General features: G+C 35.4%; 1 protein-coding gene across 1 annotated transcript; it reads left to right on the top strand.

Moving 5' to 3' along the window:
* Positions 1–675: 675 nt before the first annotated feature.
* LOC125861020 (uncharacterized) lies at positions 676–10,484 on the top strand. Its single transcript, XM_049541106.1, has 8 exons — positions 676–993; positions 1,088–1,119; positions 2,218–2,315; positions 2,401–2,483; positions 5,174–5,251; positions 5,334–5,432; positions 6,811–7,120; positions 9,973–10,484. The coding sequence occupies exons 1-7, from the start codon at positions 880–882 to the stop codon at positions 7,093–7,095; spliced, it is 789 nt and encodes a 262-aa protein (XP_049397063.1). The 5' UTR covers positions 676–879; the 3' UTR covers positions 7,096–7,120; positions 9,973–10,484.
* The last annotated feature ends 1,702 nt before the right edge of the window (positions 10,485–12,186 follow it).

The following is a 12,186-nucleotide window of genomic DNA, read 5'->3' as shown; positions in this document are numbered from 1 at the left end:
AAGCCTTTTTTGCTAGTCAAAATACAAGCTGTTATGTCTCTGGTACATATCTGATCCTTGTTACGGATCCATCAGAAGCCAAGATAGAGAAGGTTAATATTGGTAATTGAGATTTACTGCGTGTAGAGAGAAAAACAAAAGTGTACATGCATTTAACGACTATCCAGCTTTTGTTTGTTTAATTTGTTTTCTTTTCAAGAGCCATTTTGTTTTGTTTCCTTTAATGTGTCTGTATTATAAGCTGACTTCATGAGAGGGCAGCTTCATTGAGTTGTGAGAACTAATGGTGGCATCTGTCTTAATTAGAATCAGCAGAACAAAAATATTATGTGGTTTGATGTACAACTCAGAATAATACTAGTCTCAAATTGTTGATCTTTTCCATGATTTGTGAGGTTTTTTCTTTTTGTAACTTTATCAGATTAGTACACAGTATTTGTGCAAAAAATTGTTACCCACCGAATATCACCAAAGGCAAGTTTAAACACCCTCTTATGTGGAGCTTGTCTTGGGCGGGTTAACTCTCTTATGTGGTTTATGAGCTATAGTGATGTTTACCTTTGGGCACCCAAAAATGCGGTGCGGTTCCGTTGTGATTAAAAAAAATAAAAATGGTCAGCCAAAAAGTCATAAAATTTGAGAAATCCCGTTTTATGACCAATTTACAAACTACAGACATTTGCCCAGTGCCAACGACGTGCAGACGTTTGCTGCTAATTGCCATATGAAGCAGCAATACCCACTAACTAGTCCCCAAATTCAGCGAAACGCTTACTCCAAAACACTTTCTTTCGGAATTAGGATTCCCTCTACGTGAATACCTCTCGACAACTTCAACTGCCCATATCCCCTCTTTTAAGCAATCAGAGTGTTGTTTCAATGGCTACCGACGCCAGTTCAGATCGGAATGCGACAGCCAAACCTGTGCTGCTACCGGAGATTGGGTCCGATGGTATTGCTAGAGAATCACCGGTCATTGCTTACACCGAGAAGGTCCGTCTCTAATTTATACACTTTAATAATATGTGCTTTCAATATACTATAAGTTACAGTATACACTTGTTGATTGTTGCAATGTTGTTTCCAGATAATTGAGGCAGAGCAGCTTCAATTAAGAAAGTGAGTTGACTACTTACTTTCTACTCTTATGGATCTCATGTTCAACTTCAATACTATTGCATTGCTTGTTCCTTGTGCCATTTCACTAGTAAATGCCTTTCAATGTTACTCAGTTATCTCCGTCAGAATGAGTTACTGCTGTTTCAATGTCAAAAGTTTACCAAGGATTGTTAGTTTACAAATCTGAAGTAACCAATATCAGACGGTTGAATTGGAGGAACACAAATGATTATGAAAGAAATTCAGTGGAACATTCTGTAATCCAACGCATAGCTGGATAGTAAAAGATTCTGAACTTGAATTTTACTCTGATGGATTTGACAGTTTTCCTACATTGATTGGGAAAGCGAATAAGTGGATAAATTCACGACTAAAACATCTGTTAAATGTAGATTCTGAAGGTGATTATGGTGGTAAACATGAAAAGGAAAACACACTGACAAATTATATTGGACCAGGCTAGTATGTAAAGCTCATCTATGGCTAATAAACTTATGCACAAACATGATCCAAAAACCTTCTTTCTCAAAGAGAATTTTAATGAAGGAGCATTAAGAAAAGAATTACTAAAATTCAATTGCATATAATTTCAACAAAATGGAATCTATGAAAGAGCTTTTCCTTCATTCTCCCAAATAAGAACATCATGGGATGAAGAGATCTTGGAAATTATTGTTTCCGTGCACAGGAAGTCTCTTGCATCCCAGGAAATCCTTGTTTTACAGATTCTGAATGTTTTGCATGTTTTTAGTCCATGATCTCAGGAAATCCTTGTTTTACAGATTCTGAATGTTTTGCATGTTTTTAGTCCATGATCTCAGGAAATCTCTTGCATCCCAGGAAATCCTTGTTTTACAGATTCTGAATGTTTTGCATGTTTTTGTCCATGATCTTAGTTCCATATATCCAGTGTATACATTGTCGGTGGTAATTGATTTAGAGCAGAATGTAATAGGGACCTGAGATACTGTGGAAGTCATGGTAGTGTATATTTGCTTGTAATCATGTTATCACCAGCATTAAAGTTCTTTTCACATCAGATATGCACCCTAGGTTTTCTATGCATAATGATTTTTCTCCTCTGGTATATCCTGTCAGATATATAGATGAAAATTACTCCAAGATTCGTGATGTTGAGAAGGAACTGGCAAACCTGTCAATGGAGATGAAACTTACAGCTGGGCCTAAGAGAGCAGGTCTGTGCCTTGTCTATGCTACTTATTTATGCGTAAGTATCTTATAATTGCACAGCTGATTTATGAGCTTTCCTGTAACCTTCAGCACTTGAACACATGAGAAAGAAAATAGAAATGTCAACAGAAAAAATCCGTATTGCTAAGCAGAAGGAAGAACAAGCACAAAAGGTTTGTCTCCCCTTTCTATTCTTTTTGGTTTTACAATCATTTATCTATTTAAAAGTAATACTGATTGAATCCTTACCTCTGTTTTCTGTTTTTCATATTTAACACTCAAAAGAACTTTTAAGATATATTAACAAAACACCAACCTGTTTCTCTAATAATAAAAAAGTGTTTCTTAAAAGCTTTAGCCAAACACAAATTACTACTCTTCCCGAAACTCCATTTGAGAAGAAGTCATTTAAAGATGAGCTGATATTTGACACTTTTCCAAACGTGTGAAGTTGGATTTGTATCAAAAGTGCTTTTTGATTTTGAAAAGCATTAGTTATGTGGAGATTTCATGTTCTTTCCCATGAGAAGTCTGGGAAGAAGCAAAAAAATGGTGCCTTGGCATGTTTAAATTACTTGTATTTTAGTCCTTCCCTTTTCAAGCTTGCATTTTAATCAAAAGTGACTTTTGGTTTCTAAAAGCTTTATTAGTGCTGGATTCTTCTATTCCTTTTCCTAAAAGTCAGGGAAGTAGCAAGATAGTGCTTTCACTTGCTAATTATCTCCAGTTTCTCTCTTTTCCTCAATAAACCTGCTAAACCTCACACTTCTAATTGTTGTGCTTCCTTCCACATTCTGACAATGCTTAATGAAACGGCAACTTCTAAAATAGGCTAAAATACTATACTAACTAAAGTTTCTTAATATATTTCCAATTAGAGGCGCAGAATGCCTTTGACTAAGAACTGGGCTGATTTCTTCAAAAAAAAAATAATTTCTTTAATATAAAGATTTCACCAATCAGGCAGGATGTTGGGCTTTAAAACATAGTACATAATTTGAAATATCTGCTTGGTGGCTTGAGTGCTAAAGGAGAAGGTCTGTTGAAGTTTATTAGTCACTTCTATATATTGCCTTAGATGTAAACAATGCAACAGTGGAAGATTTTTAGTTGTTCAACAAGCTGTTTTTGAACGGTGAATGCAGAAATGAGAAGGTGAAAGAAACATCGGTCTCTGATAATGGCTTTTAAATCTTTTGTTAAATTTTCAAGGCACCTGAGATTTGAAATATAAACTAATCGTGGAAGCAAACAGCTTTTGTTGACTACGATTTTCTAATGCATCTCTTTACATATTCTTAATTATGAAAACTTGTTACTTAGTGACTTAAATTTGGTTTGTAAATGTGTACATTTTTTGTCAAATGGAATTAATGTTCCAATTGAGACCATGAAACTGAATGGTTTGACTCTCATACGAATGGTTTGACCTTCATGCAAGATCTTTGCTTCTGAAGAGGTCAGCATAATCTTACCAATAGTAGATATGCATTTTCTGGAGTCATCATACCTGTTCTCTCTCTAAAGGCCAGATGGATCTTCTTTTCTTTTGGTGTGATCTCTAAGCTGTAGATGACGTAGTTGAACTTTTGATATTCCATCAACTCCTTCTGTTTTTGATAGGAGCTTGCTTCTGTAATCCTTTACATCTTCTGGATGCATTTTTTGCTAGTGAAATTCTTACTATAAAATTTGTTGATAGCACATGCCACAGCCCACATGCCCTCCACCATATATAGTATTGATGTACTATTTTGCAATTTGCATGTACTTGATGCCAACCTCATGGGAATGAGCTTGTGTTTGCAAAATATTTACTCATTAAAGAAAAAAATGTGATACCATCCATCTGATGTCTTTCGTGATGTTTGTTGCACATCTTGGAAGAACCTCTCACCGACACTGTCTATTTGGTGACCGATCCCAAGCAAGTTGGGGTCGGCTATTCGAATCCTCATTGACCATGGTACTCCATTTGATTTCATCTTAGAACTCATTGAAATATTATAATAATAAAATTCCATATCTAAAATTCTAATTAAATGCCATGATGATGACTGGGTATTTTACAGCTTTGTCCCGACTTCCAGTTTGAGGGTGAACACGTACTTAGCACTCGCAACATCCCTCCCTTTATCTCATCATTCCCTATCTCCTCAAGATAACGCGCTTTGTAGAGCCTCCAGTGACTACCTAACCAACTACCAAATTATTTTGGAATAACATTCAGATAAAATGCCACTTTTTGTTGGTTTGGCGTAATTTGTTTTGCCTATTCGTTCATAGAAAGCTACGGTCTGCCAACAAGGTCAGGAGGCAACCGCTATATTATGTTGTTTCCTTTTTGTTCCTTCTCAAATCTTGGTTCCTTCCTTGAACTTCATGGGTGGATGAAAAAACCAGGCTGCAAATCTGTCTGTGAGCAATAGATGATAGTATCCTCTATAAATAACTAGTTATTCATTCCCAAGAAGATCAGATATAGGATAATGAGTGTCGAGTGAAGTCTGTTCTGAGGCTACTTTATATCCTGTACTTTCCTGTCTTATTGATGACCTAGAGAAGGTGTTATCCTCCTCTCAGTTTCCTACATTTCAGCTTACAGTGAGTCTAACGAGTATTTGCTTGTTTTCATCTCTTGCAATGATTTTGCTTCCATAGTAGCAGCCTTTCTCCTGAATGTGATTTCACCAATCAAAAAGAAAAAAAGAAAAGAAGGAAAAAACATAACTACACATAAAAAGGGAAAAACACTAAAGGGAGAGATGGAAGAAGAGCATTAGATCTGTTACTTAAAGGAAATTGTAACGGACTTCTAAATTTGGTATGTGATTTGCTTCTACTTATCTGACTTTATCTCTAGGCATGGGAAGCAGCATTAAAAGCTGTCAAGGATGAGGAGGATTTCAAGCAAAAGCTTTGTGAGGACTTGAATAATCTGGTATTTTGCTTTTGTATATTTCTTGTTTTCATTTACAGTGTTAGATTGTGTGAATCTTTTCAAGCGTCATTATCTTTTATAGGTTCGTGAAAGTAGTAACAGTCAGCTAGCTAGATTGGAGGAACTGAAAAGGAAGCTGGAAGCTTTAAATCCGAGCAAAGCATCCACATCCTCTGCCTTGGTAAGAAATACTTTTTGGGAATCTTTATGAGGAGTTCACTAGCTCTGTATGTCTTCTACTTATTTTCTAGATGGCTACTAGATATGTTAGCAGTATGATGTCACCTTTTACGCTGTTGTATTTTATCTCCTTTTGGATGTGTGTGAATTGAGGAGCTGATGATGTTCTTGGCCCTCTATGATCCTCTTAGTAACTCAAAGTCTTCGACTAATTTAGAGTCCAGTAACAAGCAACAAGAATTAGCATATGTGGCAGCCAACGTGCTGATTCAATGAGGAATGCCTACAAGAAAAAGGTGGTAGAGGGGAGTTCTTGAAGCTTTTGGAACTTGCTTCTCTATTTAATCAATATGGTAATCTCAGATTGAACATGTAGAACTCGTGTAAATTTTGGACTGGTGCCAAATTCTTTTACTTGATTTTCTCATTGCTTATAAAAACTGATGTATTTTTCAACTGAATGTAGAGAATTATGATTTGATTCTTCTTGGTTTTTGTCAAAGCTTCTGCTACTTCTTTGTTTCTTGATGAACCTTGTCATAGGTGGTTACTCTGTGAGAGCAGTATTTATTTTTAAACCTGAAGAAAGCTATTTGGCAGCATTGAAGATTGAACCAAGTCCAACTTATTTGGGCTTGAAGGACAGAGTTCCCAAGCTGTCCAAATTGGATGGACTATGAGATTGGATGAGCTTGTGCCTAGAAAAACAGTCCCCTAAATGCCCCAATTTGGTCAATGCTTTAAGCCATTTTATCAAAAAGCTCTAATATCCCTGTGTTTGTAAGATGTGAGCCTACGTTTTGATACTTAAAGCATGTGAAGTGTGAATAACCTTCACTTGAACACTCCCTTGCAAGAGGGATGACAATGTTGAGGGAGAATGAGCACAATGTAGGCCAGATAACATACTACCACGCTGTAGCCAAAACTAGAAGCTGAAACAATCCCAAATGTTTGATTGAAACCTTTATCGTTCAAGATAAGACTACCAGAGTTCCTTGTGCTTCTTTTTGCTCCTTCCATAATCTTGTTTTTGTGTGAGAAATATAGGTAAAGAATATTATTGAATTGTTGTTATGTCTACATTATTACATTGAGAACCTAGAATACAATCCTTTACCAAGTAGGATACTATTTAGTATTCCTATTTCTATTTCTATTCCTATTCCTATTCCTATTCTAATAGGATTGTATAAACCTATTCCTATTCTTATAGGATTGTATAAACCTATTCCTATTCTAATAGGATTGTATAAACCTATTCATATTCTAACAGGAGCTACAAGACTAAAAATGGCCCTGAGATGATATGATGCTTCTCGTGTTATTCAGCTTAATAATGCTTCCTAACCAAAGCTGATGGCCCAAAATGTTCTTAGGATCTGAATTCCGTGGAACCTGCACCGAGCAGTATGAATCGAGATGTTCCCTCAGTTCAAGGTTCACAAGAATCATTAAATGGATCATCTGAAACTACATTGAAAGAAGGAAACACTGGAAATGCTGCAGCAGAAAATGGACAAAACCAACAACGTGAAGCAAGAGGGAAGAAGAAAATTAATGCCCAAGGAAGAGGGAAGGGAATTGGCATGATACCTAAAAGTAGAGGTGCAGCACCACCTGGTTGGACGGGGGCTGGGTTTGATGTGGATGGTAGAAGTTGATCACAGTTCAGTTTCGATTTAAAAGGTACACTTGCTGATCTTAATTGGTATAATGTCTAGTACAAGCTTTGAAGTAAAGTATCTTTACTCCCTTCTATTATGTGTTGTTTGTAAAATGATGATACACACATTCAATTCTGAAACATTTCTTAGCATCCCATAACCAATGCCTTGAGTTATAACATTGCTGGGCCAACACTACACTCAAAGACGACAGAAAGCCGAAAGGCGGTCAATATCCTCTGTACAGGGTAGGTGAATCATGTTATAATTCTAAATTGTTTTTAAAAATATACGGACATTCTTGAAGGCGGGTGATGCCCAGAAAGAATTCAAGTCTGAAATCCCAGTATTTGTGGGGAAAGACCTCACTCGCACGTAATATAGTACTTAATATTTAAGGCTCTTCTTGAAATAGGTCAGCGAATAACCAATCCAATAAATCCTTCTGGTTGGATTTTATCAAATCCTCCCTCTCTTTTTTTTTTTGGAAAGGTAACAAGCTAAGTCCCTTTTGTTTTAAGACTTTTCTAGTTTGTTGTCGACCTAGTTCAGCCATTTTGGAAGTCTAACTTCCTGGATAAGAAAGACAAAGAGAAGATTTGAATAGTTAGTCCCGACAATCGGGTGGGAGAGGAAGAGGAGATTAATGATTTGAAGAATGTTGCAACTTACTCTCATTTGGGGATGACTTTTGCTTGGTTAGTGTGGATGAGACAGAACTTGACTTCCCATCTAGATAACTAGAGTAGTATCACTCATGATATGGGTGATAGATGTCCTTCAAATTGGGTTTGAAAGGGGGTTAACTGATGTATACAGCTCTTAGTCACTGATATTTCAGTATTTTAATATACTCAATTATTGTTAGGAAGTATACACCACAGAACACCATTTGAAGTGTACTTTTAGATAAAAGAAGAACCAGATGATTTTTTAATCTAATAATCATGTAGCAAATACATTGGTAAATGTATGCAAACAAGACATTTCTAGAAATCCATGACTTGACATTCTGAGTATATTATGGTAAAATATGTCTGATTATTGCATACATTTTGGTTAAAATATATCTCGCATGGATATTTGTAGCATGCGTGAATAAGTCCTGTAATTAACATATGCACCTTTATGGCATGCAAAAGCATAGAAGCAGTAATATATATGGATTAGTCATTTTATTTAACGAGGGTGATCGTTACTTTTATCTCCTCCTCATTTTTCTCTTTATTGTTTTGTATCATTACTACATGCAGTCCATGATTTCATTTCATAGATGCAACTTATAATTATTGCATCTTCTGGTCAAGTAAAATCGTAAGACATTTAGGGCTGAATATAGAGCCAAGATGAGCTGAGCTCTAGAGGTACAAACTCAGTTTGGGTATTTGTTACGCGAGGCAGGAGTTGAATTCAAGCTTGGGTAAATAAATTTCTACGAAGCCGATTCAGTTCTAGTGCATGCATGAGGCCAGTTAATATCGAGCTCATCTATGAACTTGTCCTTGAGTTTGTCTAAGCTCCAGTCCAAAATTTACACGAGTTCTACATGTTCAATCTGAGATTACCATGTTGATTAAATAGAGAAGCAAGTTCCAAATACTTCAAGAGCTCCCCTTCTGCCACCTTTTTCTTGTAGGTATTCTTATATGTTTGTGAATATTTGTGAAAAAACTTATATAAATATAGTAAATGGAACCTGTAATATTATAAGCAGCTCCGGGTGCCACTGATTCATGTAGTCTGTTAAGGACTTGAGGCTCTTCATTTCTTTATGTTCTGAATTCGATTCCCAGTGCAGGCATTCAAGTAATTAACTGATTTTATCACCTACTCCTAGTCCCTCACCTCACTTTCCTCTTCTTGTTCTTTTAATTCTCCATTATTGCTGCTTAAAAAGCTTCTCCAATTTTTCTCCTACTTCATCATATTTTCTTTTTCAATTTATTTATACCAACCATATTTTGTTTCTACAGTTAAAGTTACTTCATAAGAGGCTTCTTTTGACAAGTAAATATGAATTATTTTACTTAACACATAATTTTTTTCCTTTTGATGACACGACATTGATATATCTTGGAATATAATTTGAGTTCTCTTTTTGATGACGCGACATGATACATAATTTGAACAATATTTTTTTTAACTTTTGAAAGATCAAAACAGTTTGTTTACTAGACGTGTTGGGTTGATTCTCATAGATTGAAAATATGAAGCTCTTTGTTTTGCTAATAATTGTCATAAAACTTGATAATTAAGATGGAAGAGCTTAGTCAAGAATATTTTTTTGATGAAGTTAGTCAAGAATATTTTGAAGGTAAAATAATCTAAGCCAAAACAAAGAATATATAGAAATTAAGCTATATTTTTAGCAAATTATCTAATTGGATGCACTCTTTCATGAGTTTGGTTTTTGCAATTTTCTTCTACACTAGAATTGAAATATTTAAATCAGGTGTGAATAAAAGCTAAACCAAACAAAACTTATTTGTCTATGTACGAATAGAAGACCTAATAGAGTTAATCCAAAATTAATCGACTCGACCCACCTCTCTACTCTGTCTTTGTTACTAACGCTACGTATTGCATACATAAAATAGTGATACCGCAACCTTCGAATCCTTAATCTGCCTCTGTTCACAAGCAATAGTGCCACAATTTATTTTCTTGAGAAAACATCCTTGGCTTTTTTCAATTGTCTCAGGAAATCAATGTTTTGGTTTCCAGAAACTATCACAACTTGCTTTTGTTTTTAAAACCAAAATACTTGATTCCAGAATTTAAGTGCTTTAGTTGTGTAGGAAAAAAATGGGTCCTTAAGGGTTGGGAATTGGAAACCTTTGGTTAGAGAGTAAGTGACATTTTTTATGCTTGCAGAGGAAAAAGATTGGAGGCCATGTTCGTGACTGAATGAGTCTAGTCGAGCTTTGCCGATTGGATTAGTCTAAGAGCTACATTGTGATTTCAAGTTCAGTTTGTTTAAGGACTAAACTGGTTGAGTCAAGTGGTACAGAAGGCCTTCCTTGTGAATATGGTCCCCGAGATGAATAAGATAACCTTTTAGATGTTACTCTTGTTCGTAGCTCATTATCTGCAGATACAGTTCTACTTGGAAAAAATCATGTGACCATACATCAAACTAGCTGCAAGAACTGCTCAGCTTGTGCCAGTAGAGGCTGTATTATGTGAAGGTGTCAAATAAGAGTGCTAGTTAAGACTATAATATGCAGTTAGTAGCTGATAAGTAAGATATGCTTTTGGTTAAGGCACAACAAATTTCTTCTCCTTGTTTTCTGTTGATTTTGAGCTATCAATTCATTTTCTTTTTAAGGTAAAGGAGGTACTATAATATTACACTATACTGTTGTTTTTGTTTAAGAATATCAATGCTGTTGCTACCCACTCCTGCAGCTGTCCTTGTCCCATTTATTATAGTGGTCACGTGCAAGTACATTGCATTGTTTTTGTTTCTGTTCTGCAGCTTGTGAGGCAAAATCTCGTCAATTTGGTTGCTATTTGCGTACGCTAGTTAGTGAATTCCTAAATTGGTATACCATCCAAAAATGCTGGCACGGTGGAAACGATTTGGTAAGAAAACTTTAGTCAGTAACCTGACTGTAGGTGAACCTTGCATTTCCAAGATAATTGCTAAATATGAATCTTGGATATTGTGGAAGCCCATATCTTGAGTAAACTGATTAGTCCTTTTTCTGGGTAACTTATAGTCAAGCCCACTGTTTTCTAGTACCCAAGTGGTTTGCCATAGTTATGACTCATATGAAGAGTGGACACACCAATGCTTAATGACGTTTCAGGCAGTTCTCCAGTCTAGTAATTTAGTGATCCCAGTCAGATGTCAGTTAGATGTGACAGTAAACTTTGTCTTATTTGGGTTGAGTTGGGTTGGGTTGGTTTGTGCATTTACATGGTAGTACCTAAACTAGTAAATTCATGTGGTATGAGTACGACCTAATGAGTTAAGAGTAGAAGCTGAGCATATACATTAACAAAAGTTAAATGTTTGGGCTGAAGGAAACAACTTTTTATTTTTGGTGTTTGAAGTTTGCTTTTGGACGACTTGTTTTTAAGTTTTTTAGAGTGATGGTTCACAGTAGGGTTCATTTCTTATGAATAGATGTTTGCTTTTGCTAATATTTGTTGATCTTTGTCACAAGGCAGTCTTACATCAGTGGGCTACTAGGATTTCTTACTAGCAGGGCAGAAAAATTAGGATTAAGCTTCATTACCTCCATTTCATAACAGTATTTATTCAAAATATTTGACGTTTCAAAAAAAGAAATGTAATTTTCTCTAAGACACTATTACTACTTCAATCAGTTCAGGTTTACTAATTAAGACACGTAAGAGAGAAATGATAATTTAGATAACTACTACCTCTGTCACAAAATAAGTGTTATTTTAGCTCATTTTTAGTTCATTACAAGGTGTAGTTCACTAAAATTCCCTTTTTATTAGATGTTATTTTGAGAATCGAGCACTATTAAGATGTAGTTCTTTAATGCAAGGGTGTAGTTGGAAACAATTATGTGTCTTGAATTTCTAAAACGATACTTATTTTGAGATTATTATTTTTACTGAAGCGACACTTATTTTGGGATGGAAGGGAGTATTTACTAACATCTGTCTGGGTGGGAAATTAAAAAAAAAATACTCTACTACATAGTTTTGGTGAGCCAAATTACATTGCTTGGTATGGTAGAATAATATTTCAGTGATGGTACCTCAGAATTCAAATTCACCCATCAATTACAGGACCACTAGAAAATAGAAATAGTTAATGCTTTATGTTTATAGTGGAGACATTATAAATAAATAAGATCGTCCTTTGTCATCTACAATCTTAGCTTCTGTTTGCTGCCAATCTCCCGTAACTCACGTTTTTTTGCCTCCCTAACAGTAGTGCCTGTTCTCTGCTCTGCAAATATTTCAACATCATTACTGAAAAAACTTTAAACTGCAAGTGTTTCTCCAAAACTATTCCAACTATCTTATTAAATTGAGCCTAAGGCCATAGATACAGGCATGAAAAAAAAAAGGATTGATAATAACACTTTGTTGTGGATAACACTC

This window comes from Solanum stenotomum, chromosome 3 (genome assembly GCF_019186545.1).
Source record: "Solanum stenotomum isolate F172 chromosome 3, ASM1918654v1, whole genome shotgun sequence".
NCBI lineage: Eukaryota > Viridiplantae > Streptophyta > Magnoliopsida > Solanales > Solanaceae > Solanum > Solanum stenotomum.
The sequence above is the reverse complement of the archived record's forward strand: the minus strand, read 5'-3'. Positions and strand labels throughout refer to the sequence as shown.